The 26,200-nt window shown below is 36.9% G+C and overlaps 1 protein-coding gene across 3 annotated transcripts in view; it reads left to right on the top strand.

The window, feature by feature from the left end:
• The window catches only part of ADAM23 (ADAM metallopeptidase domain 23), a 242,989-nt gene that overhangs the window by 120,352 nt on the left and 96,437 nt on the right, over window positions 1-26,200 (top strand). For all 3 annotated transcript variants that reach the window (XM_043991921.1, XM_043991922.1, XM_043991920.1), the window contains exons 5-8: window positions 7,364-7,446; window positions 8,147-8,210; window positions 15,516-15,588; window positions 20,518-20,594. In XM_043991921.1, coding sequence (XP_043847856.1) covers window positions 7,364-7,446; window positions 8,147-8,210; window positions 15,516-15,588; window positions 20,518-20,594 — 297 coding nt within the window. The remainder of the gene's footprint in view (window positions 1-7,363; window positions 7,447-8,146; window positions 8,211-15,515; window positions 15,589-20,517; window positions 20,595-26,200) is intronic.

Below are 26,200 nucleotides of genomic sequence, written 5' to 3'. Positions count from 1 at the left end.
TTGCTTATCCTGTCCATAGTAGCTGAGGAAGAGGCCATTTCAAGGACATAGCTAGCTAGGCTTTACTGAAGTATTCACATTGAGAAAATTATAGGGTGATCCCAGGTTAATACATTAGCTTGAGTCATGTTTATTTAAAGCGTTTAATAGTTTCCTCTGAGCTCTCCCTCATGTCATTCTCTATTTCAGTTTGAAGACTCCTCATCCATGTGTCCATCCTTCTATGCTGATTTTTAATAGTCTGCCATATTCCACTTCCAGGCACAGGTGAAGCTTTCTCTTCTAGTCCTATAGAGCCCAAGCTGGGTATCTTCTTTAAATTGCACTAATTTCTGAGAAGGGGATCTGTTAGTCAAATCAAGATGTTCTAGATATTCTCTTCTCAGTACTTCCCTCAGAAAGCTCTTAAGAAAGGAAGGGGCAGATTCTGGAGATTGCTAGAATTTTCATCGGGATGTTTTGTCAATGGAGTGGATAGAGAGGGAGCTGGTAACAATGACAGTGACAATTGTAAGATCATTGAGGGGGACCAGGTTTGCTGGTATGTAAGCAAAAGCTAGGTGGTGCAGTAGGTAGACTGCCAGACCTGGAATCAGGAAGACTCATCTTCCTGAGTTCAGATGTGGTTTCAGACACTTACTAGCTGTGTGACCCTGGGCAAGTCACTTAACCCTGTTTGCTCAGTTTCCTTATTTGAAAAAAAAGTGAGCTAGAGAAGGAGATGGAAAATGACTCCAATATCTGCCAAGAAAACCCCATGGGGTCATGAAGAGTCAGACATGACTGAAATGTGAAAGTATTAGATTTGAGGTTAGATGGGTTGAGTTCAAATCCCAGTTTTGATACTTATTATAGCTGTGTGGTCAATCAAGTTACTTAACCTTTCTTGGCCTAATTTTTTTTCATTTATGAAGTGCAGATAATAATAGAGTACATAATTCAAATTAGGGCCAAGACAATGAACCCAAGGCATATCTAGGTGGAGATAAATTGAGCAGGGTCTAGATTGGCATATTCCCTCATTGACATATCCCTGTACTTTGTCTTCTGATTTCCTTTCGCAGCAGATCTTAAATCTTTTTCTTATCTTTCTCACTCTTTGCCTTTGTCTTTTTTTCATTGCCCCTTAACTGACTATAATATCGATCTAAAGCATAGTCTCCTTTTTATAACTTAATGTTTTATGTTCCTACTTATTAATTTAAAAAGTGGATGAGTGGAGAATTTTTTCATATAAAAACCAAGTAAATTGCTTTTTGCTTGCATGTGGCCCTTGATTAAATTTCCCCCCTTTGGGTCACTTACTTTTTATAGAAAAATGCATACTTCCCCATACACTAAATTAATAAACTGCTACAAATATCAGAAAAGCATTTAATTGTGACCTATTCAGTTCAATTGATTCATTAATCAATTAGTCAATCAGTATTTATTATACTTACTGTGTGCCAGACACTGTGCTAAGCATTAGGGAAACAGACAAATGTTCCTGCCCCCAAGGAGCTTACAGTTTTATCAGGGAGACAACGTGCAAACAAAAATATACAAAACAAGTTATATATAGGATAAATAGGAAATAATAGAGAGAAAGCACTGGGATTAAGAGTGGTTAAGGAAGGCTTATTGAAGGTGAGATTTTCATTGTCTTTATAGTTTGACCTATACACACTCGTACATGTTTTTTTCAGCTCTTTAATTCTGAAGTCACAGGGTCAAATCAATATTTGTAGTACCCAGGTCTCACAGTGGTTAAGAGAGCTAGACTTGAAGTTGGGAAGACCTGAGTTCAAATCCTACTTCAGTCACTTGCTAGCTGTATTAATCTGGGCAAGTTACTTAACATCTGTTTGTCTATCTCAGTTTCGTCATCTGTAAGATGGGGATAATAATTGCATCTACCTCACAGGGTGATTGTGTAAAGAGATAATATGTATAGTGATTTATCAACCTTAAAGTGTTATATAAATGTTAACTAATAATACCTGTTATTATTTGCTAATTCCTTAAAATAGCTCAATTTCAAGTATTTCTTTTGAATACCTCTCAGGGCATAAAAGAAACCAAGGGTTAAAAAATGATGTCATATGAAATCTAGGAGGCAGATGACACTGGCTCTTAGCAAAGCTATTTTGAGCCGAATAGTACATTTTAGATGAGACATTAAGAATTTATATAGCACTGGTACAGCCAAACTGTCCTAACACATTATCAATTAAACTACTTCAAGAACATTTTTTTCTCATTGAATTTAATGAGGTTCAATGGTGAGGCTGAGGGGTCTCAGGTTCTTCACTTCTAAGACACTTTTTCTCACTTATTTTCTGCAAGGTTCAAGTTCAGGCAGATAATATTCCTAATATAGCAAGCCTTGTTTTTTTTTTTTTAAGTATTGCTTTGCTGTCAGCTATCTAGTATTAAAAAACTAAGTAGGCATAGTCTGTCGATCGATAAGACTGAATCATTGGAATGATATTTATTCCATATTCAGTAAATATTTATTAAGTGCCTACTATGTGCAGACCAACTCTGAGGAGCTACTAGGGGAGATTTGGGCCTGTATGGTGATGCAGAAATTTTAAATATCAGATTTGGACAATGAAATATGAAACTTTATTTTAAAATTACTTTGGATTAGACTTGTGTTGGTGAGGAAATTCCCTTGATCGATGAAGGGAGACATCTACTTGCCAATTTAGTAAATGTCTGAGAGTGTTGCCTGGTCACAGAGAAGTTAAATGATTTGTTTAGGGTCCAAGGTAAGACTTTAACCCAGGTTGTTTTGGGTCTGAAGCTTGCTGTATGTACATTTTACAACAGTCTTTCAGTTCTAAACTTTCCCGAAAATATAGTTCATTTTTTTTTTTTTTTTAGTGAGGCAATTGGGGTTAAGTGACTTGCCCAGGGTCACACAGCTAGTAGGTGTTAAGTGTCTGAGGTCGGATTTGAACTCAGGTACTCCTGAATCCAGGGCCGGTGCTCTATCCACTGCGCCACCTAGCTGCCCCAATATAGTTCATTTTCAATGGGCATGGAGGCCTTTATTAATTGATTGAAAATGATTCCAAGATTATGTGTCCAGAGGATTGGCAGGATAGTGGAAATAGATGAATAATGGGGGTGAGGAAGATTTGAGAAGGTTGAGGAGTCCAGGGTTGGACTTGTTAGTGGAGATAGCTAGTAGATAGTTGGAAATAAAGGACTTACTCTCTAGGTAGAAGTTGGGTGGCAATCTACCTTTGAAAGTCATCTATGTAGAGATGATAATGGAAGCTGTAGTTGCTAGTAAGATCATTAAGGAAGTGAGTATTGAGAGAACAGAAGAAGTCCAAAGATAGAATCGTTGGATATACCTCATTCAAGGAAAGGGAGGAGAAAAAAGGAAAGGGAACCATTAAGAATAGATAGAAATGTAAAAGTAGTTCCTGCCATGGGAGTGCAGGGTTATGCAAGTTGAGGGAAGATAGGATATTAATGGGGAGGGATAATCAACAGTGTTAATTGCTTCAGAGAGGTGAAGGAAGATGAGGAGAGGAAACAAGCTATGGGATTTCTCAATGAGGAGGTTGTTAATGATTTTGCAGAATTGTTTCATTTGGGTAGTGTGGAAGGGATGCTGATTCCGGTCAGCTCTGTGTAGTGAACAGTTCACCTTTTTTGCTCACAATTTCTTGTTTGAGTGTTGGTCTTATGGGAGAACTCTGGTGAGAGAATTGGGGAATTTCCTTCCTTGCCTGACAATTCAAATTCAGAAAATGCCAACCTTGTCTTTTGTTGGGGTAAGATGATCCCCTTCTAACCTGTCTTCTCTTTTGTAAAATGTGCATGAAAACAGCACATAGTCACAGATGACTGTTGAACTTATTTGGAAAGCCTTCACAAGACACTCTTGATTGGATGTTGCATCACTCAGTGGACAGCCTTTAGATGTCATATTGTGTTTGGGCTTCTTGCTTTATTAGTCACATCCCCTCTTGTCCTTTGTGAGCACCTTCTTAATGAAGACATAGGTGCCTCAAGATAGTGTGCGAAGTATGTTTGCATCCTTTGCAGAAGATATAGCAAAGGACATGTATGCATGCGCTCACTTGTACAAGAGGCCAAGAACAAAGAATATTTGACTTTTAACATTTGGTTATCTTCTGCTTCTACCCAACTCATCTATTGTTGTTTCCCCTGCAACCTAAAGTAATTTCTTTTTCTGTCTCAGACTTTATTTGATATCTAAGAAATACAGCAAGAAGACATTTGCTCATGGTATTTTAAAAATGAGACTCAGGTCTGAAAAATTGCCAGAAAGCACTCTTGTGGTACTACCTTTTTTGTAACTAGATATAAAAATAGACAGAAAGCTCAGTAATTTTTCCAGTACCAAGTTGGAATCTGCTGGATTGCTTAATGTATTTAATGCAACTGTATGATTTAGTGTAAACAGGGGGATGATAATAAGCATCAGAGATTTGCTGGCTACCTCCAAATCTTATTTGAAACCCAGGATCCCTCTAAATTGGGTCAAGGGATTTTTCCTGGTATATGTGGCATTTCTGTCTTCCATTAAATTAAAAAAAAGAGCTAATAAATAATACCATTCATATTGCCCCATGCTTTGATTAAAGGAAGAAACGTTTTTTTCTGATGACTGCAGGGTAGCATTTTCTTACTAATCCTAAATGGAAAAGCTTAAACTCAGTTCAAAGGTAGGAAAAAGAACATTCACAATAAAATCCAGAAAATCCCTTAATTACTATATTATTGAATTATCCTAGAAAGGTTAGGTATATGCAGGAGGCATGGGTAGATGGCATTTGTTCTGAAAAAGATTTGAGAGGTTTTGTAGACTACAGAGTAAATATATATCAGCAGTGAAATATAGCAGCCAAAAAGACTAGGGTTATTTTGGACTGCAAAGTGCCTATTATGTACAAAAATATTTATGTCAGTTCCTTTTGTGTTGACAAAGAATTGGAAACTGAGGGTATTCCCATCAATTAGGGAATGGCTGAACAAATTCTGGTATATGAATGTATTGTAATACCATTGTATTGTCAGAAATGGTGAAGGGGGTGGTTTCAGAAAAATCTGAGAAGACTTGTTTGAACTGATGCAGAATGTAAATCCACAAGCCAAACCAGAAGAACAATTTATACATAAATAATATTGTGAAGACAGATAACTTTGAAAGACTTAGTAACCCTGTTCTATGGAATAACCAACACAGTCTCTAAGGACTTATGAAGAAATTCTACCCACCACCAGATAGAGAACTGATGAGACTCAGAGTGCAAATTGAAGAGTATATTTTTTGGATATGTCCAGTAGGTGTATTTGTTTTGACTGATGATTTGAAAAAAGGTATGGGAGTATGTGATGTATAAACATTTTGAGAAAAACATTAATTTTTTATTTTAATAAACATTTTAATTTAAAGTTTTGAGTTCCAAATTCTATCCTTCCCTCCCTCCCATCCCCTCTCCCTCCCCTGAAGCAGTAAGCAATCAGATATAGGTTATACATGTGCAGTTATTTAAAACATTTCCATATTAGTCATTTTGTATAAGAAAATTTTAATTAAAATAATGAAAGTGAAAAATAGCATGTTTCAGTCTGTTCTATAAATATCAGTTCTTTCTTTAGAGGTGGATAGTATGCTTCATCATTAATACTTTGGGATTGTCTTAGATCCTTTTATTGCTGAAAATAGTTAAGTCATTCATAATTTTTCATCAAATAATATTGTTGTCACTGTGCACAATGTTCTCCTTGTTCTGCTGACTCCATTATATGTTAGTTCATATAAGTCTTTCTAAGCCTTTCTGAAATTATCCTGCTTGTCATTTCTTATAGCACAATAATATTCCATTACCATCATAAATCACAGCTTGTTTAGCTAGCCATTCCCCAATTGATGGGCATCCCTTTGATTTCCAATTCTTAGCCAATACAAAAAAGAGCTGCTATATCTATTTTGTACAAATATATGTTTTTCTCTTTTTTGGGATGTCTTTGGGATATAAACCTAGCAGTGGTATTGTTAGATTAAAGGATATGCATAATTTTATAGCCCTTTGGCCATAGTTCTAACTCTAATGTCCCAGTTTTCCCATATTCCCTCCAACATCCAACATTTTCCTTTATTGTCATATTAGCCACTCTGAAAGATGTGAGGTGCTATCTCAGAGTTGTTTCAATTTGCATTTATCTGATAAATAGTGATTTAGAGCATTTTTTCATATAACTATAGAGAGCTTCAATTTCTTTGTCTAAAAACTGCCTGTTCACATCCTTTGATCCAATTAATCCTTTGTCAATTGTGGAATGATTTGTATTGTTATAAATTTGATTCAGTTCTATATATTTGAGAAATGTGGCCTTTATCAGATACTTGTTGCAAAAAATCTTTCCCAGTGTTATGCTTTTGTTATAATTTTAGTTGCATTGGTTTTGTTTGTGCAAAAGCTTTTTAATTTTACATAATCAAAATTTATTTATTTTACATTTTGTAATGCTCTCTATATCTTCTTTGGTTCTAAAGTCTTCCCCTGTCCAGAAATCTGACAGATAAACTCTTCCATGCTCTTTTGATTTGTTTATGGTATTACCTTTTATATGCAAATCATTGTACCCATTTTGACCTTATTTTACTATACAGTGTGAGATGTTGGTTAATACCTAGTTTCTGCCATAATGCTTTACAGTTTCCCAGATGTTTTTCTCAAATAATGATTTTGGTTCTAAAAGCTTGAATCTTTGGATTATACTAGATTCCTGTAGTCATTTACTATAGTGTAATTTGTATCTCTTCTATTCCACTGATCCACCACTCTTTCTTAGCCAGTACCAGATTGTTTTGATAATTACCACTTTATAATACAGTTTGAGATCTAGTATGGCTAGACCACTTTCACAGTTTTTTTCACTGATTCACTTGATGTCCTTGAGCTTTTGTTTTTCTGGATGAATTTTGTTATTTTTTTCTAGATTGATAAAATGAAAAACACTAAAATTAAGAAGGTTTGGCTCTTAAAGAGGGAAGCCTTTAATAACATGGGGCATCTCTCCTGATATCACATAACTTTTAAGTATGTGATAGAAACACTAGAGTTAATCCTTAACACAAAATTCTGTTTTATTTAGAGTTTGCCTGTGGTGGTGTATTTAGAAGGCAAATAAAGTGTCACTGTACACACAGTATTGGCGAGATATATCTGTGTTTTTGACTGCTTATGTCCATGCCTACACTTTTCCTTTTCCATTAGGAGGCTCTGGGATAGCTGATCTATTTTTCATCCAGTACAAACAACTGTGTGAATATTGAAGCCTGATTTATGAAGTCTAATTGAGAACCGCAATATTCTGTTTTTCCTAGGGTGGAGAACATTGCTACTACCATGGAAATATCAGAGGTATCAAGGACTCCAGAGCTGCATTGTCAACATGCAATGGACTGCAGTAAGCACAAATCTTCCTTTGACATTGACATCATTTTAGAAGGGGAGTTAGTCAGCATTTTCCAAATAGTGTAACTTTAAGGGTTATCAGGATAGAAAAGTCCCTTTTCAGTCTTAGGAAGGACTCCTGGGTGGGCTGAAGTTAAATGTGCTTCCCAATCTAGGCTTTGATTGTTGAATGGAAACTCAGGACCATGATAATAAAGATGTTTCCACTTGGTTTTTAGGTGTTTATTCTTTAGAGGTAAAAGTATTCCCACCTCTAAAGAACCAGCTAAATTTCCTGATTGTCATTTATATTGCACTTATATAAGAAATTAACCTAGAGTACATCACCCCAATGTATAAAGTGCTGATTGTTAAACATGAATGACCCTCTAATCCTTTCAATTAAAGAAAACATAATTATACCTTAACTTCTTTTAAGCTTCTGGAGATAGGCATCTTGGGATCCCTATCTTGTTTAGCAGAGTATTGGGCACATTGTAGGGTCTTAGTAGTTATGTATTGATTGAATTTGAGATACCATAATGTACAATAACTTCTGTAGGTATTCTGCACAGATTTCACTTCCCAGTGGTATGTCAGTTTATCTGGCAGAAATGGATACTTTGGGATTGATTTTGCTGAAGAATTCTCATTGTTCCTCCGTGCTAGTATTTGTCGAACCTTTCCTGTTTTTTTTTTTTCTTGCATTATAGTGGCATGTTTGAAGACAACACTTTTATGTATATGATAGAGCCACTGGAGTTAATCCACAGCACAGTAAGTCTGTTTTCTTCAAAGCCTGTTTAGAGTGTTGTACTTAAATGTGCATCTTCAAATGGCAAAGAATGCCAAGAGGAAGAAAAGACATTTAGCTCTAGTCCCACATTTTCCACCAATGATTTTAATCTCACTTTGTCTCTTTTGACTTCCATTTTCTCATCACTAAAGAGGAGAGTTGGAGTTGGATTAGATAATGGCTGAGGCAGGTCCCTTCTCTCAGCCTCTAAAATTCTGTTTTTGAAAATTCAGTTTGGGTTGGAAGAATGGAGGAAATTAATGTCAGAAGCCATGTGTTCAAACGTGGGAAAGATTGTTAGCTTTGGGATCAGAGACCCAGAGTTCAAATCCCATCCTTGCCGTTTACTGCCTGGGTGACCATGTACAAATCACATGATCTCTTGGGCTTCAGTTTCCTCATGTGTAAAATGAGAGAGATGGGCTACTAAGGTTTCTTCCAAACTATAAATCTGTAGTCTTGTGGTACTTGCATCCTGCTATGTTTATCATTCATCTCTTTACCAGAAAGAATGAATTAGACCCTTCAATTTGACAGAAGATATTTTCTAAGGTCTTTCTCTTCTAGAGAAAATGTTTTCACTTTCTGATCAGGGAAGTCTCTTTGTCTTTCAGTATTCTTAGTGTTGGATAATCTGGTATTCCAGAGAGAAAATGGAAAATAACCAAATAGATACATAGAAGCAACGTGGAATAGAGGAAAGAACCCTGAATTTGAGGTCAGAGGAAATGGCTTTGAATCACAGATCTTCTACTCTACAGAGGGGGAGTCACTTAAGTTCTCCAGATTCATTTTCTCATTTGTAAAATGACTATAGGTGATTTCAAAGGTTCCTTTCACCTCAAAATATAAAATCTATTGGATAAGTTATTTCTTTCAGGATTATCAAGATCTCATTTTTAACACTTGGAAATTTTTTTAAAAAGCCTAAAACCTCACTCAAGCTGGTAGGCAGAATATTTGGTTTATCACACATAACATTCCACAAACATAAATGAAGAGGTATTGTCCTTTACATATGTAGACATTTGGTTGCTGAAAGAGCAGAAAAAGATTTGTGTAAGAAAAAAATGATAAAAACCAGATTGATAAGAAATATAACCACTCATATAAAATGTTGAGGAGAGCCCCCACTGATCTGAAGATCAGATAGTTAAGTGTCCCCCAGATGAATATACCAGGAAGATGTTTGGAGACAGAGCTAGGATTGAGGTAGTGATGGCAATACAGCACATCAGCTCATTTGCATGTCATTGTTTTAGAGTTCTAAAGCCTAGAATTGAGAAATTGTAAAGCAAATAACTGTTTGAGTGGGACAGCTAGGTGGCACAGTGGATAAAGCACCGGCCCTGTATTCAGAAGGACTTGACTTGAAATCTGGCCTCAGACACTTGACACTTATTAACTGTGTGACCCTGGGCAAGTCACTTAACCCTCATTGCCTCGCAACAACAACAAAAAATAACTGTTTGAGGATCATAGGAAGACTGTGAAGGGACTGTTGAGTTCACACCTGACAGAAAGATGGATTTCTTTACTTTTTCTAAGGTAAAGATGAGTCACTGAAAAAAAGGAGGCTCTGATTTGAGGCATGGGAAGATAATATAAGCCAGAGAAGGAGATACAGAGTGAGAAGAGACCATAGGAAAAAACAGACAGAAGAAGTAGGAGATAGGAGAAATAAGAAACCAAGACTAGAAGACATGGAAGCAATAAGAGGAGCTGCTTCTTGCTGAGATAACTAACTCTTCAGCAGTGTTTCTGGTTTAAAGAGAGGCATTGCTTTGCTGATTTTGCTGGATTAAGGCTGGGTCAGTTCCAGCTGCTGTGTTGACCAGAGGAGAGCCAAATCCTGCTGTTGTGTGGAGCTCCATGAACATATTGCTCTCTGATGCCATCTGTATAAAGCCTGAGAAAGGGGGAAATCTTTGAGGGGGTATCTGGTTGCCCTCCACTGTTCTCTTTGGCTTGAGAGGGGAAAAAAGAAGAGAAAGACATACTTTGTTTTGCTGAGAGCTGGGATTATTGCATAAGAAGTTTAGCTTTGCTAGAAGCCAAACTGAAGAAAGCAGAATCCTGTTGAGTGAAGAGCTGGATGGTCAGGGCTGGTCTGTATTGCCCAAAGCACCAACCTGAAGGAACCATGTAGTGCTTAGGCTTCAAAGAACTGCACATCACTGAACAATGGTAAAATGCTGATATATTTTGGTTTAATTTTTTAAAAAAGTGTAACTCTTTCTCAATGCCTTGTGAGCTAAATGAACTGATAATTGCTTCATCTCCTTGGGAGTAGAGTGGGGTACCTTTGCCTGGAGAGTGGTGAGAACCAGAAGAGGATCAGTTAGCAGAGAACCCTAACCCTAACACTATCCCTAACCCTAACCCTAACCCTAACACTATCCCTAACACTAACCCTAACCCTAATGTTATCCCTAACACTAACCCCAACCCTAAACCTAATGCTAATCCCTAACCCTAACCCTAACCCCAATCCCAATGCTAACCCTAACCCTAATGCTAACCCTAACGCTAACCCTAACCCTAGCCCTAAGGGACAAAGAATGTTAAAGCATGCAGTCCAGAGTTGTGAATTGTTCCCAGGAATATGGGTTACCGCACTCATCTTTTTCCCTGGAAGATTTCCATAAATGTATCTACCTTTTATCTGTATACATTGGTGGGAAAATATAACCCAGGTTTAAAGGCAATTATTGATTATTCCTGACTTTGCTAACTATTTAGTAAAAGTGATGGTTATTCTTGTTTTTACTCTCTATTCAGTAAATGTTATAATTGTTCCTGCTTTTAACTGTTATTGAGTAAATATTATGATTATTCTGGATTCTGCCTTATTGCTAAGTAAATGCTTTATGTTTGAGTAAGTGACTGATTTTGTATAAATGGGAAACATACTAGTTGGGATTCAAGTGCTATAGTGGTAAATAGTAGGAGTACATCTCTTTCACTCCACATTTAAATACCTACACACACATGTACACACACACACATATACCCTAGGATCCTGAGGTGGGGGAAAGTATTGGGTAGTAGCTGTGTAGTTGAGAACCATGGCCAGTCTCCTCACATTGGGAAAGACCCCAGATGGAGATATCCCCAAAAGAGAAACTAGGGTATGGGTGCCATATTGAAAACCATATGTAGAGGCTATACTCTCCAGACTAAATAAAAAAGGCATGTTACTTCTGTCAAGTTTTCTAAAAGATGCAAACTTACCATGATACCTCAATGTTTCTTTCAAACTGTTTCGTCAAAGCAAATGTTGTGATGCAGAGCCTGAAAGAATATATAGTTAATCTTTTGCATATGCATGGAATGCAGTATTTTTTTAGACAAGGTTGTTTGTGGTAATCCATTATGTTAGAAGCTTCTGAGTGATTTGTTTTGCACGAACCATTTTGTGCACACGGCAGTTTGTTTCACCTATGGGAAAATGGTGACAATGGGGAGAAGTTCATTTAGAAATGCTGGTCATTCATAGCATCCACATCTGCATCCTGTCTTACATTTGTATGGCACTTTAGGGTTTATAAAGCATTCATTTAATCCTCACAACAACCCTGGGAGGTAGGTGGGACAAACATTTTTATCCACTCTTTGCAGATGAAAGACTGAGGTTCAGAAGGGAAAAAGGACTTTTTTACAAAGCCTAGTGTGTGTCAGAGTTAGTACTTCAAAGTCAGTCATTTTTAATCCAACTCCAGGTTTTCTTCTGCTATATCTCAAACCATTGAATGGATAAAAGAGACTTTAAAAGGCCACCTCATTGTTATTGTTATTATTAACTAGTACTGAATTGAAAACATTATAGAAAAAAATTTTCCATTGTCAAAAATCTTTAAAGAGAAAGGTTTTAGATTCTTGTAATAATGCTATAGCCAAAAGAGTCTTCCTAATGTCTAATGTAAATCCCTAAATTGTTCTTTAAACCCATTTTACATAACCATCTGTGAAGAAGTCAAATACCCAATATTACTTAGCTAATATCACTTTATAAAAAATTGGCCATTCTTATTAATATATAGTACTTTGAAATTTAGGGTGCTTTATATACATTGTTTCATTGGATTTTCACCACAGCTATATGAACCAGGTTTTTTTTTCCCCTAAGTAAAGGTATTTTTATCCCCCTTTCACAGATGAGTAAACTGAGAACCAAACAGGTTAAATGACTTACTCATGGTTCACACAGATAGTAAATGTCAGATGTAAAATTTGAACCCAAGTTTTCCTGATTCCAGGTGCAGCACTTAATCTACTACACACCATGTGGCCTTTCAAGTACTTGAAGATGTCGATTAATTCATCCATGGGGCTATTCTCTTTTTCCAATAACCTCATTTCTTTTGGCCTTTTCCACAAATTGCCTATTTCTTTCAATCATTTTTCATCTAACACATCTCATTTAAACTACAAAGACTGATACTAGAATAGAAACTTGATATATTAAGGAGAGCATTTCATCACATTTACATACTTGTGAGTTGTTTTAAACCGACAGAATCATATTTCTGTCATTTTAAATGAAAATTTCACTCTGATTCTGACCTTCTCCCAAAATGTATTTGCTCATGTACTTGCCACTATTCCTTGTGAAACTTATTTTTGATCATAACTCTCAACTTTCCCATCAAACATGCCTAAAATGTGGGAACCACTGTTGCAAATGACAACTTTTGGTTGATGGGGGGCAGAGAGGACAGCTAAATTTCTGTGATAAAATGAAGGGATTTATAATTTTAAAGGCAGTTTGACTGGATATATCTTAAGGGTATCCCACCATCCAAACTCGTATTTAGTTTCATATCTTGATGCTCTAGCCTGTATTTCATGAGAAGGATCCAAACTTTCCCACCTTCAAATGATTGATTCAAAAGCAGTTACAAAGTCCCTATGTTGGAGTAGGGAAAATTATTATTTCAATTTTTTCAGAATGAAATACAAAAAGAGAACCATAATGAGGCACAGAAATTCCAAATAAACTAACTGGGTATTTACCCCAAACATCTGGTGATTGAATGAAATATAAACACCTCCTGGAGAAAAATTAATGGAATTATTGAGGATGAAGAGCCTATTATAGTTCTTTTCTATTGGACACAGTCCCTTAAATATGTCTTTATAATACCATAAATGATCTTTGATAAAAATTGGTGCTTTCAACATAGAGATAGCTTAAATAGCCCTACATCATAAGGCTCTCATCAGATTTTGAGATTAGAGGCACCATAGATGTCAAATAATTCCATCCCCTCTATTTGCAGATGAGAAATCTAAGGCCCAGAGAAGTTGAGAAGGTTGTACATGATCCCACACATATTAAAAACAGAGCTAGGATTCCAGCCCAGGTCTTCTGACTTAAAAATCAAATCCTGTATCATACTTTCTTGTTAATAGTTGTGCGTTTGTGTGTTAGATTTGGGATGAATTCACATTTTGATTAAATGAATATTTTAGTAATAAACATTTTTATTTAAAGTTTTGAGTTTCAAATTTTATCCCTCCTTCCCTTCCTCTCCTTTCCCTGAGGCAGTAAGCAATCAGATATAGGTCATACATGTGCAATTATATAAAACGTTACCATATTCATAATTTTGTATAAGAAATCTTGAATAAAAGAAAAAATTAAAGAAAATGGAAAATAGCATCCTTCATTCTTTGTCCATCAATATCAGTTCTTTCTTTGGAGGTGGATGGTATGCTTCATCATTAGTCCTTTGGAATTGTCTTGGATCATTGTATTGCTGAGAATAGTTAAGTCATTCACAGATATTCATCGTTAAATGAATATTTTAAAACAAATCATAAATGCCAGTTCTCAACTGTTCCCTTTCTGAACTACCAGGAGACCAGTGAAGAATGGGTCAACTCTTTGAAGAATATTACATGTTGTAGAATTTAATTTTTCCCCACTTCAGTAGGAGCTAAAACCGTGTCATCCTCAACATGCCCTCCTCCTTGTTAAAATGGGAGTTTGTCATCATATTATAAAACTTATTATGTACCTGTAATGGAAATAGCCCTATCACTAAGGGACAAAAATCAATCCTTGTCCAATGTCATTTTGGCTCCTTCTTTTCTGCCTCCTTTTAAAATTATTTTACTTCTTCCAAAAAATCAGGAAGGAGAAAGGAAAATAATAACCCCCATTTATATCGCACTTTGTGGCTTTTGAAGCACTTTAAAAAACAATACATCCATAAGATAGTTTAATTATTATTCTATACAATATACAACCATGTTATGAAGTATTATTTACATATCATGGGGCCGCTAGGTGACTTAGTGGATAGGGTGTTGGGCCTGGAGTCAGGAGGACATCTTTCTGAGTTCAGTTTTGGCTCTAGGCACTCACTAGTTGTGTGACACTGGGTAAGTCATTTAACCCTTTTTGCTTCAGTTTCATCATCTGTAAAGTGAGCTGGAGAAGGAAATGGCAAATGACTCCAGTGTCTTTTGCCAAGAAAACCCCAGATGGGATGATGAAGAGTCAGATATGACTGAAAAGAAGTAAATAACATTTCCATGTTATACATAGTAATATAACATAAATATAATTATATAACAATTATATAATATACTTAGTTATACATGATTGTGTAACACAAACATATTGTACAACTATATTATGTGTGTATATGTACATGTATATATATATATATATGTATATATGTGTGTGTGCGTGAGTGTCAGAGAAGTTAAGTGAGTAGCTCCTTATCCTACAGCTAATGAGTTTAAATGTTAGAGCTAGGACTTAATTCCCCCGCAATTGCCTGTCTGATTTCCTTTCCATTTGTGCTATTTTGGGATCAATTTAATATCTTGTTTTGTTGTATTAGAGTTTAAAGTTTTGAGCTGCTTAATGTGTTGTTTTTGAATTGTTTTGTGAATTTTGCTTACATATTTATCTCTGCTCCTATTATTATGTTTATTGGAAAGTACATTATAGTTAAATTTGATTTAGGAATATTAGGGCTCACTATGTAATTTTAATATCCTTTAAATAAGTCAAGTAATCTTGAGAAGGAAAACAGTTCTGGTGAGAAGTATAATGTAGCATACATGTGATATGTTAAAGTTCATTTTTGAGAATAGTCAATGACTTCATTTGACTAAAAACAGTTCAAAGAAGATATAATCTGCTCAACTTGTGTGTTTTGAAGGACATGGAAATTCCCTCTTCCTGAGAGAGTGTAGGAAAAGATCTAGTCTTGTTTCATAAAAATTTCTTTGCACCCTTTTAATTGTCAATAATAATTTTTTTCCAGAAAAGCACAGGCCGACCACATGTAATTCAGAGAACACTAGGGGGACACACTTCTAAGCAACTGAAGAATCTGAGTAAGTTTCAGTCGAAATGGTTATTGAATGATTACTTTTTCAGCAGGATGTTGACTGTGTTTGTCCCTCTCTACCTTCTGTTTTCCCAGCACCTCTAGTCTGCCAACAAACTCACCTCCCACCTCTGTCTCTCCTCTCTCTAACTCACTGTGCCAGGAGGAGGTATCATGATCCCCCTTATTGCCTGGTGCCCCATGCCAACTCTCCTTTTGTTACCCTCACTCAGCATCTTTCCTCCTTTATAGTTCTTTTTAATTCAATATTGTCTTGGAGCCATATCATCATCAGTGTGGATAGCCTCTCTATTATTGCATCTCACATCCCATTTGCGACTTCTTAATCTGGACAGTTCTTTTCTTAGTGCTTTCAGAAATCATCTCGAAAGGGATCTACTCATTGTGCTAGACACGTTCACTTAGCTCTCAGTAAATTTTTGAATCCCAATGCAACACTTAGTTGGCCCTATATTTTCTCATATTTCATCATTCTTGCTTGCAGTTTATCATTGTTGTATAGGTTTCAGTGTATGTCCATTGTATCAATCAACACACATTTGCTAAATACCTATTATGTACCAGACGCTGGGGAGCCAAAGAATGGAGCAAGCTCCACATAAAGAAACTAAAATTATTTTTTTAAAAGTTAATCTGGGGGGCAGCTAGGTGGCACAGTGGATAGAGCACTGGCCCTAGATTCAGAAGGACCTGAGTTCAAATCCAGCCTCAGACACTTGACACTTACTAGCTGTGTGACCTTGGGCAAGTCAGTTGACCCTCATTGACCCACCAAAAAACAACAACAACAACAACAACAACAACAACAACAACAACAAAAGTTAATCTGGGTTGACTTGCCCAGGGTCACACAGCTAGTAGATGTCTGAGGACCAATTTGATCTCAGATCCCCCTGACTCCAGGGGTAGTGTTCTATACACTGTGCCTCCTAGTTGCCCTAGCAGCTTAAATTGAATTGGGGGAGACTACATGTACATAAATAACTACATACAGACAAAACACCAGGTAATTATGGAGGGAAGACATTAATAGCTGAGGAAACAGAAAAGGCTTCATGTAGAAGGTGATACTTAAGCAGAATTTTGAAGAAAGAGAAGGATTTGGGGAGGTAGATATGACAACAGGTGTCTTTACTTTGCCTACAATTTTGATTCTTCTGAGATCATGGTATTCCATGATTAGGGGAAGCTAGGTGGTGCAGTGGATAGAGAACCAGCCTAGAATCAGGAAAACCTGGGTTCAAATCCTGCCGCAGACACTTACTAGCTTTGTCTCCCTGGGCAAGTTACTTAACCCCTATTTGCCTCAGTCCCCTTATCTATAAAATGGGGATGATCATAAAACCTAACTCCCATGGTAGTTGTGAAAACTAAACGCAGTAATATTTGTAAAGCACTATGGGTCTGGCACATAGTAAGCACCTTATAAATATTAGTTTTTATTGTAATGATGGTCATGTTTCACAATTATGATGTTACTGGAAGGAAATGGGTGCTTTTGCAGTGATGTGCAGCCTGGCTTAATTGAAAGCATTGAAATTCTCCACCTGCCATTCAGCCCTGCTAACTCAACTTTCCAATCAGAGTCTGGGACCACTTATTTTCCATCTGCATTGTCTGTCTGTGTTCAATATGCTGATGAACTAATTCAGTGGGATCTAACTGCATGCCATCATATGGGTAATTGGAACTTTGTATCCATTTTTTTCCTATGTGGATTCTTAGTCTGATGTGTGTGTGTGTGTGTGTGTGTGTGTGTGTGTGTGTGTGTGTGTGTGTGTGTGTGTGTGTGAGAGAGAGAGAGAGAGAGAGAGAGAGAGAGAGAGAGAGAGAGAGAGAGAGAGAGAGAGAGATCAAGGATCTTATTGTGAATTCTGTATAGTGTTCTAGGACTTAATTAAATTAATTCATTCTTAACCACAAACAGATGTAACTGTTCGTTCTACAGAGAATATCTATTCATTTGGACTACACAGAACATCTATAACAGTGGCAAATGCCACTGGTAATCATTTGTATTGATATTTTATGTGTTATTTGATAACAAGAGGGTCACTGAACAAAGTTATCTCCATGCCTGCATCTGTTCGTGTGATTTCAGTGTGCATGGGAGACACCTGAGTGAACAGGAGCCTTTAAGAAAGCATTTTGTTCTGCTGAATCCAATGCCAGTAGCCATTGTGCAGTCTGGTTTTGTATTCTATATTTTGCACAGATCTAGTTGGCTGTAAGAATATCAAAGGCAAGAGTCTGCCTGCCCTTTTCTCTTATTTTCATCAAGGGTCACCTGGTACAAACATCGACCATCCTCCTAAAACTTTATAGTTGGAAAATAAATCTAGCAGTTACTAATGATTTCCTGGTAACCTTTTAATTTTTTTGGTAAAAGTTTTACCTGTGACTTTCTTAATTATTTTGTAATATCTATGTTTTGGAGATGTTCTTCTGAAAATTGATCTCTGTTGTCCTTTAAATTGTGTTGCTTCTAATATGGATTCTTCTTTATGTGTACAATTTGGTTAGGTCAGGTCAGCCATTCTTTCCAACTTCATCTTCTTAAGTACCATTAATCATTTTGCATCTGACACAGAGTTTTTTTAAAAACCAAATTTGGTGGCTCATTTTTCAGCAATGATAATAGATGCCCATAGAGAAGTTCTGGCAAATCTGTCTAGTTGTTTGTTTGTTTGTTTTCTTTGTTTCATCTATGAATGGCTTTGAGCCTCATTGGATTTTATGCCAAACTTTCTGCAGTCCTCAGCTGTATCACAAACTGGTAAGGAGATTAAATATTTACAGTCTGATACAGTTTCTAGGGTCTTTGGGTATCTTTATTATGGTGACTGTTTTCTGTAAGTCAAGTTTCTCTAATAAATGGTGATAATCAGTCAATATTTTTATTTTATCCATTTCCCATTTTTCAGAATTAACAACTTTTAAAAATAGGTTGAATTGGAGCTGTTCTAATTTACCCAGTAATTTAATATATTTATACTTAATAATTTGAAATATTTAGCCTTCTTAAATTTGGTGTTGATTTTCACCTTTATTTTAACCAGTATCTGACAACAGAATTATTGTTGTGTTGAGTCATTTCAGTTGTGTTGAATTCTCCATGACCCCCATTCGGAATTTTCTTAGGAAAGATACTGGAGTGGTTTGCCATTTTTTTCTCCAGTTCATTTTACAGATGAGGAAACTGAGGCAAACAGGATTAAGTGACTTGCCCAGGATCACACAGCTAGTAAGTGTCTAAGGCTGGATTTGAACTCAGGTCCTCCTGACTCAAGGCCCAGTGCTCTATCCACTGCACCACCTAGCAGCCTCTTGATTCTTTCTTGAACTCCAATCCTGCATCACTGACTGTCTATTGGATGTTTCAAAGTCAGTCACCTAGTAGACATCTCGAGGTCAAGATGTTCAAAACAGAACTCACATTTCTCCCTTCTCCCTGATTTTTCCTATTTACTGTGGAGAATACTACCATTCTCCCCGTGGCCTGAGCTCTGTCATGGTGTCATCCTCAACTTCTCACTCTGATGTACCCCACACAGACAATCAGTTGCAGAATCTTTTTGTTTCTAATTTCACACCATGTCTCTTGTACATCACATCCTTTGGATTCATAAAGGCACTTCCCTTGTTCAGGCCATCATCATTTCTTGCCTGTACTGTTGTAACAGCCTTGTAATTTGTTTCCCTCCCCCAAGTCTCTCCCCACTCCAATCCATCCTCCACACAGGTGCCAGTGATTTTCCTAAAGCATGTATCTATTTCATTCCCCTGCTCAATAGACACTAGTGAGTTCCAATTGCCTCCAAGATTAAATGTAAAGATATTTGGGGGGGGGCATTTAAGGCTTTCAGCAACATGGCTTCTTCATGTTTTTCTAATATTACATTCAACTCTCCACATATGTTAAGACTCACCTCTATTTGTCTATAAATAAGTTCCTCACACATGACACTCCGTTTCCCTTCTTCATGCCTTTGCACTGGGTATCTCTAACATCTGCAACATTCTTCCTCCTCAACTTTACCCCCTAGTTTTCCTGGTTTCCTTTCCAACTCAGCTCAAATTCTGCCTTCTCCAGGTGGCCTCTCTCTGGGCCCCCAGCTACTAGAACCTTAACCTCTAAGGTTATGTTGCATCTATTTTGTATGCATCTTATATATACCTATTTATATACATGTTGGGTATGAGCTTTAGAGTGTAAGCTTCTCTGAATCTCAAGTACTTAGCACAGTGCCTGGCACTAGATACAAGCTTTCTAAATGCTTGTGGATTGATTAATAGGCTGTGAACTGCACTGATAGTGGGCATCCTCACACCAACTACATCACAGATCCTTGCTGGATTGCTAAATCTTGGTAACTTCCCACCTGGCTATGTTGAGTGATTGCAGTGCCATCTTTAAAAATGAATTTCTTGGGGCAGCTAGGTGGCGCAGTGGATAGAGCACCGGCCCTGGATTCAGGAGTACCTGAGTTCAAATCTGGCATCAGATACTTGACACTTATTAGCTTATGTGATCCTGGGCAAGTCACTTAACCCCCAATTGCCTCACACACAAAAAATGAATTTCTTATCGTTTATTTTTGCTGTGAAGAGCACCGTGGAATGGTGCCTTGTAGTCGGGATTTCCTGGAGTAAATCTCACATCTGAAACATACTGGCTTGTGCCTCAGGCAACCTCTGAGGTTATAAGTTGCAAATGATTTGTGGATCTGTATCAGTGGAGGGAGTTTTCACACTAGGAATTCCCTGCACTGATGAAGTTATAGGTCTGAAATGTGCTTTCTCACTCACCTTCCTGCTATATACACTTTAATTGTTCTTTATTTTGTTTAAAAAAGGTATGCTTTATCAACTGATGGAAACTTAAATTTTGGCATTTGTTTTTATTTTTCTACAGGCATGGAAGAGCATGACCAGTGGCCATTCCTATCTGAGTTACAGTGGCTGAAGAGGAGACGAAGAAGAAGGAGAGCTGTGGGTATCTGAGTTAAAGCTCGGCTATTTCATTTTGGCATTTTAATGTTGTAGCTATTAGGAGGTAGAGTTTCTTTCTGTATTGATACTATAAATTTGTGGATTTTCTGCACTGCAGTAATAACCTCATTTTTCAAATGTATTAGATAACATTGATTTTGAGCTATATTACATGGAGAGACTTTAACATTTTCCTCTGTTCCTTTGATAATTCATACTGATTAGTGTTGACAGAATCTTATATCAAATGTAGCTGTCCTATAAAATAATGGCTGAATTGAATGCATTTGCAAAAAGTTCTCCACAACACTTTAAATATATTTCTTTGAAAAATAGAGTAAAAAGAAATATCCACACACTATGTATATGTACCTCTTTTCTATGTGGCTTATATACATTTCATTTAAGTATTCATGCAAGAAATAAGTGAAGATATTGGACATCTAGGCTTACTGTTTTTCTTCTTTTCAAATGAAAAATACCACCATACTGAGCTCTGAATGCTGAATTATGTTTTTTTTTCTAAATTTAGCAGTATGGTAGTAGTAAACTAAAATTCATAAGTAATCAGTAACTATCATATTCCAGAAATATATTACAAACATATTCAAACCACATTGAAAAGCCTCTTTTATCCTATTATTAATAGATTTGAATTTCCTATTCAAAGATCAACTTCACTAAGAACAAAAACTTTACCAGTTGGTTGGCCACTTAGGTGATGAATTCTTTGGTCATGGCAAACCATGACAAAGGAAAAATGAAAAAAGCCCCTTAGTTCATTGGGATGCCCTTCTACTTCCATAGTAACAGTGGTGGAATGATGGAAAGGTAGTAAAGGGTGCTAAAAATCAGATTGTTTTATATTATTCATAGACCTCAATCTAACTGTAGGTTATATTCTTATAGGCATTAAGCTAACTGTAGGTGATATTCTTTTGTGGTAAATGAACCCAGAAAATGAAAGAAAGCTGTAACTAAGCAGAAATATGGCTCAAAAATATTCCAGACAGAGATAATAAAGGCGTTGTGGAATTGGTTTCATCTTGTGCCCCAAATCAGCAAGGACTAATTTCCTGTGGCCCTGTCATCTTGTCTAGTAGTACCTATATGCAAAAACTCCACTGTGAAAATAACATCAATTCATAAAATATCTATTGCAGAAAATGAAGATGAGGAGAAATTATAGAAAGATCTTGAAAAACTTTCCAAGACAAGTCAATATATTCAATGTGAGAGTGGGCATGTGGGAGGATGAAAAAAACTGACAAGTGAAAGAAATCAGAATCTAATAGATTTCCCAGAAATCTTATGTCCCTATATGATAAATACTTTCTTTCAGAAGAGAGTTGGTAGCTGTTGGATATGGTGAGCACTGAATAATATCATAAAAAATGAAATTAACTTTGTAGATAGGAAAAACTGATTTCTGATGTGAGAACTATATTGGAATCAGCTGTATGTGCACTGGTTAATTAGAGCAGAGGTCAGAACAGAAGAAAGGCTAAAGATGAGAAATAGATACTATGCTCGGTGTCAACAGCTTCAGCCTGTTATATTCAAATGAGCCTTTTGTTTAAGAAATTTGAAAACAGAAAAAGGCAAAGGTATTGAACTGATAATTGCCAATTCCTACAAAAATTTAACTTATCTAAAAGTCACCACAATAAAGAGGCCAGAAGAGCAAAGAAACTGACTTAATTAGCAAACTTTTTTTTCTTGCCAAGTAGGAGAGGGCAGCTAATGGATATCCAGTTTAAGATATAGATTCATGTATAAAAACACTAATAGGAGGGGCAGCTAGGTGGTGCAGTAGATAGAGCACTGGCCCTGGAGTCAGGAGTACCTGAGTTCAAATCTGGCCTCAGACACTTAACACTTACTAGCTGTGTGGCCCTGGGCAAGTCACTTAACCCCAATTGCCTCACCAAAAAAAACCAAACAAACACTATTAGGGGAGTTATTAGAAGGTAATAACTTATTTATTTATCATAGGAAGAAAATGAGACACATCTTCCCGAGTGCATTCACAATGAAATTTGCAGTAGGACAATGGATAGAAAGTAAATGGAACTGTATGTCCACACTTCTACAACAATCTGTTATTACAATAGCCACGGAACCACCACCACATCTGGACTTTACAGCTCAGTCTCTAAAGTATTCTATGAATATGTAGAAATGGCATGTTGGAGGAAGAAGTTGGGAAGAATGATGAGACCAGAAAAAAAGTTTAAAGTAAAGAAATCAGTGCTGTAGTGGACATGGTTTTGAAAGTTTTGAAGAAGCAGTGATACCCTAAAGCATGAATCTGACCAAGCCACTCTCTCCATCAAAAAGTTTCAGTACCTCTCTATTGCCTCTAGGAAAAAAAATGTAAACTCCTCTGCTGGAGAAGCAGAGCCCTTCACAATCTGACTCCAGCCTACCTTTCCAGGCTGTCCCAGTTCCTTTCTTTGCATAAGCTAACACCTATTCTCAGAGAGAACTCTCTCCTTTCTACCTCTGAGAATCTCTCATTCCTTTCATAGTTCATCTAAAGTGTCCTTTCTTACTGGTGATTTTTCCTTATGCTCCCTACAGTGCTAGTGCCCAAGCCAAATTTATTTACTATTTTCTTTGTATTTTGTGTTTACTTACATATGCATATATTATCCCTTCCCTGCGCCCCCCTCCCCCCCCCAGTAGAATAGAAGCTCATTTAAGACAAGGAGTTACTTCATTTTTATTATTGTATCCCCAGAACCAAGGACAGTTCCTGGCACAAGGATGTTTGCTTGGCTGGTTTAACACAATCTAAGATAGCTCTGGAAAGAGAAGATACCAAAATAATGGGGGAAACATGAATTATAATGTCTTGCCAGAAGAACAGGAATAGCTACTAATACCTACTACTCTCTTTACTCATGTACTACTCCCACCAATTTTCTTATCTTTATAAAATCTTTGACAGTAATCTACTCATGCATTGAGGATATCCTAGTAATATAGAAAGAGGCAGGCGGTCACAGTGATTATGTAAAGCAGACCAAATCTTTACAGTCTAGAGTGACTCTAGTGAGGGTGACTCCAGAGGGAATGGAAAGACATATGGTGGGCCCAAGAAGGACAAAGTATATTTTCAGTGATGACCTATGCTCAAGAAGTGGCAAAAAGGAATATAGCATGGAATCTGTGTATGACTGGAAAAGGAGGTAGGCTAGTCATGAATTAAGAAAAGGGAATAACAGAAGGGCAGGTCAAACACTGCCCTAGTCCCCATATACTGTAAAAAGATCTAGAGAGAGACCTCTAATGCACTGGGTAGAAACTATTTGGAAGATATATGGAAGAATATGGACAGGAAAAATGTGATGGGAGAAGGAAGAAGAGAAGGAAGACAGGGAGGAAAAGGAGGAAGAGAAGAAGAATAGGAGCAGTAACAGCTAATACTTTACATATATAGAAAGTGAAGCTGTGGGAGATTAGGTGACTTTTCCAAGGGTCACATAGTGTCTGAGACAGGATTCAAACTCCAGTCTTTCTGATTCTAAGACCAACATTCTGTGCACCATTTACATGGCTAGTTTGCACACTGTACTGATAGAGGAAGATGTAGGTGCCTACATGAATGAGATCACAGATCTAGTGCACTACTGAAGTAACTGAAACTTATTTCTAGTAGTTCTATAATCCAAAACTATAATTATGAGACTGTTTAGTAAATTATATGGTGAATAGTGTGTTGCCAAGAACTAATTCCCCATCTTATAGATTACATGGTAATTTACTAGATAACTTATCAAGTAATTATAGTGAAAGTTGCCAATTTTAGATACTGTTTAACTGAATTTAGTTAGTATATCAGTTCACCCTTGCTGGAAACTTAATTCAGTCTCAACCCTGATTTTCCTGTGTGATATGGGGTTAATAATAGTCTCCTTAGCTATCTCTTAGGATTAGTGTTAGACTCAAATGATATAACAGAATCCTAGATTTAGAGATGATGCAGTGCAGCTTCCCCCTTATTTTATAGATCATGAAACAATGAATATAAAACCCCTTTATAAACTAGAGAGTCCTATGCAGGGGAATGATATTAGGGTTGTTAATGCTGAAATACAGTAGTTAGCTTTGTGTTTATTGCTTAACTTGGTTTGGGGGGGTGGGGCAATGAGGGTTAAGTGACTTGACCAGGGTCACACAGTTACTAAGTGTCAAGTGTCTGAGGCTGGATTTGAACTCAGGTTCTCCTGAATCCAGGGCCGGTGCTTTATCCACTGCACCATCTAGCTGCCCCACACAGTAGTTTTAATAGTCTCTGCCACCAAATTTTATCGTCTTACCACTGAACTTCTGATAATTGTCCAGGAAAATAAAAATTGAAGGTGATTCAAAGGCAATGAAAAGCTGCCTGGTGAGTGTAAATAGGCTGCAGTAGTAGCATAAAAATAAGACATGGCATAAAATAAAATCTTGCAGAACATGTAAGATTAGAAAAGAAGATGGGCCAGTCATAAAGACAAACTGAGAGATAGCCCCAAGTGCAGCACCATTACCCACAAAACATTAAAAACAGAAAACTACCAGCCCATTGGGTGGTTCCTCTAGGAAGGCTTTTTGGTAAGATCTAGGATAAGAATAAACCAGGATAAAAAGGCTTGAGGAATTCTATTCTGCATTAGCAGAGGTATAACCATATTGATGTGATTTGGGTCCATTGATCCTTGCTACATACATTCAACTTAAGTCATACTAATTCTTCATTACTTTTCTGAGCCTGCCTTCATCTTTGGATACTATGATTATTCCGTTATGTCACTATTGCAACTGCTTCAAAAATCACTGTTTATGTAAATTAATCTCATATAGGCCACTCATCTTCCATGACTGTTCATGGATTATACAATCAATTACCAAATATCTAGAAGCCTTAAAACCATTATTATTGGGGGCAGCTAGGTGGCGCAGTGGATGAAGCACTGGCCCTGGATTCAGGAAGACCGGAATTCAAATCCGGCCTCAGACACTTGACACTTGCTAGCTGTGTGACCTTGGGTAAGTCACAACCCTCATTGCCCCACCACAAAAGCCCCCAAAAGCAAAAAACCATTATTGTTGATTCCTTGAGATATTATAGAGAAATAAAAACAAATTATGGCTAGAAATCTCAGTTGTGCATATTCTTAAATGGGTTTTATATAGGTTGCATTTAAGGATTTAATGACCTCTGAAGACCTGTTTCCAGTATTGTTGGTTGAGTTCAAAAGACTTAAGAAAATATAACTCAATCAAGGCAACTTTTATTAAATGTCTACAATTTTCAGGCTGTGCCCTGAAAGGCTAAAGGGGGATAGAAAGCCAAAGCCCAACCAGTGTTTGTCCTCAAGGAGCCTAAATTTTACTGGGAGGAAAATAACATACACAAATGAATACATACAAAGTAATTTTTTTCTTTTTAATATTTCATTTTTCCCCAATTGCACACAAAACAATTGGGCAATTGGGGTTAAGTGACTTGCCCAGGGTCACACAGCTAGTAAGTGTCAAGTGTCTGAGGCTGGATTTGAACTCAGGTCCTCCTGAATCCAGGGCTGGTGCTCTATCCACTGTGCCACCTAGCTGCC

This window comes from Dromiciops gliroides, chromosome 3, assembly GCF_019393635.1.
Source record: "Dromiciops gliroides isolate mDroGli1 chromosome 3, mDroGli1.pri, whole genome shotgun sequence".
NCBI lineage: Eukaryota > Metazoa > Chordata > Mammalia > Microbiotheria > Microbiotheriidae > Dromiciops > Dromiciops gliroides.
Note: the sequence above shows the minus strand (reverse complement) of the source record. Positions and strands in the feature narration are given on the sequence as shown.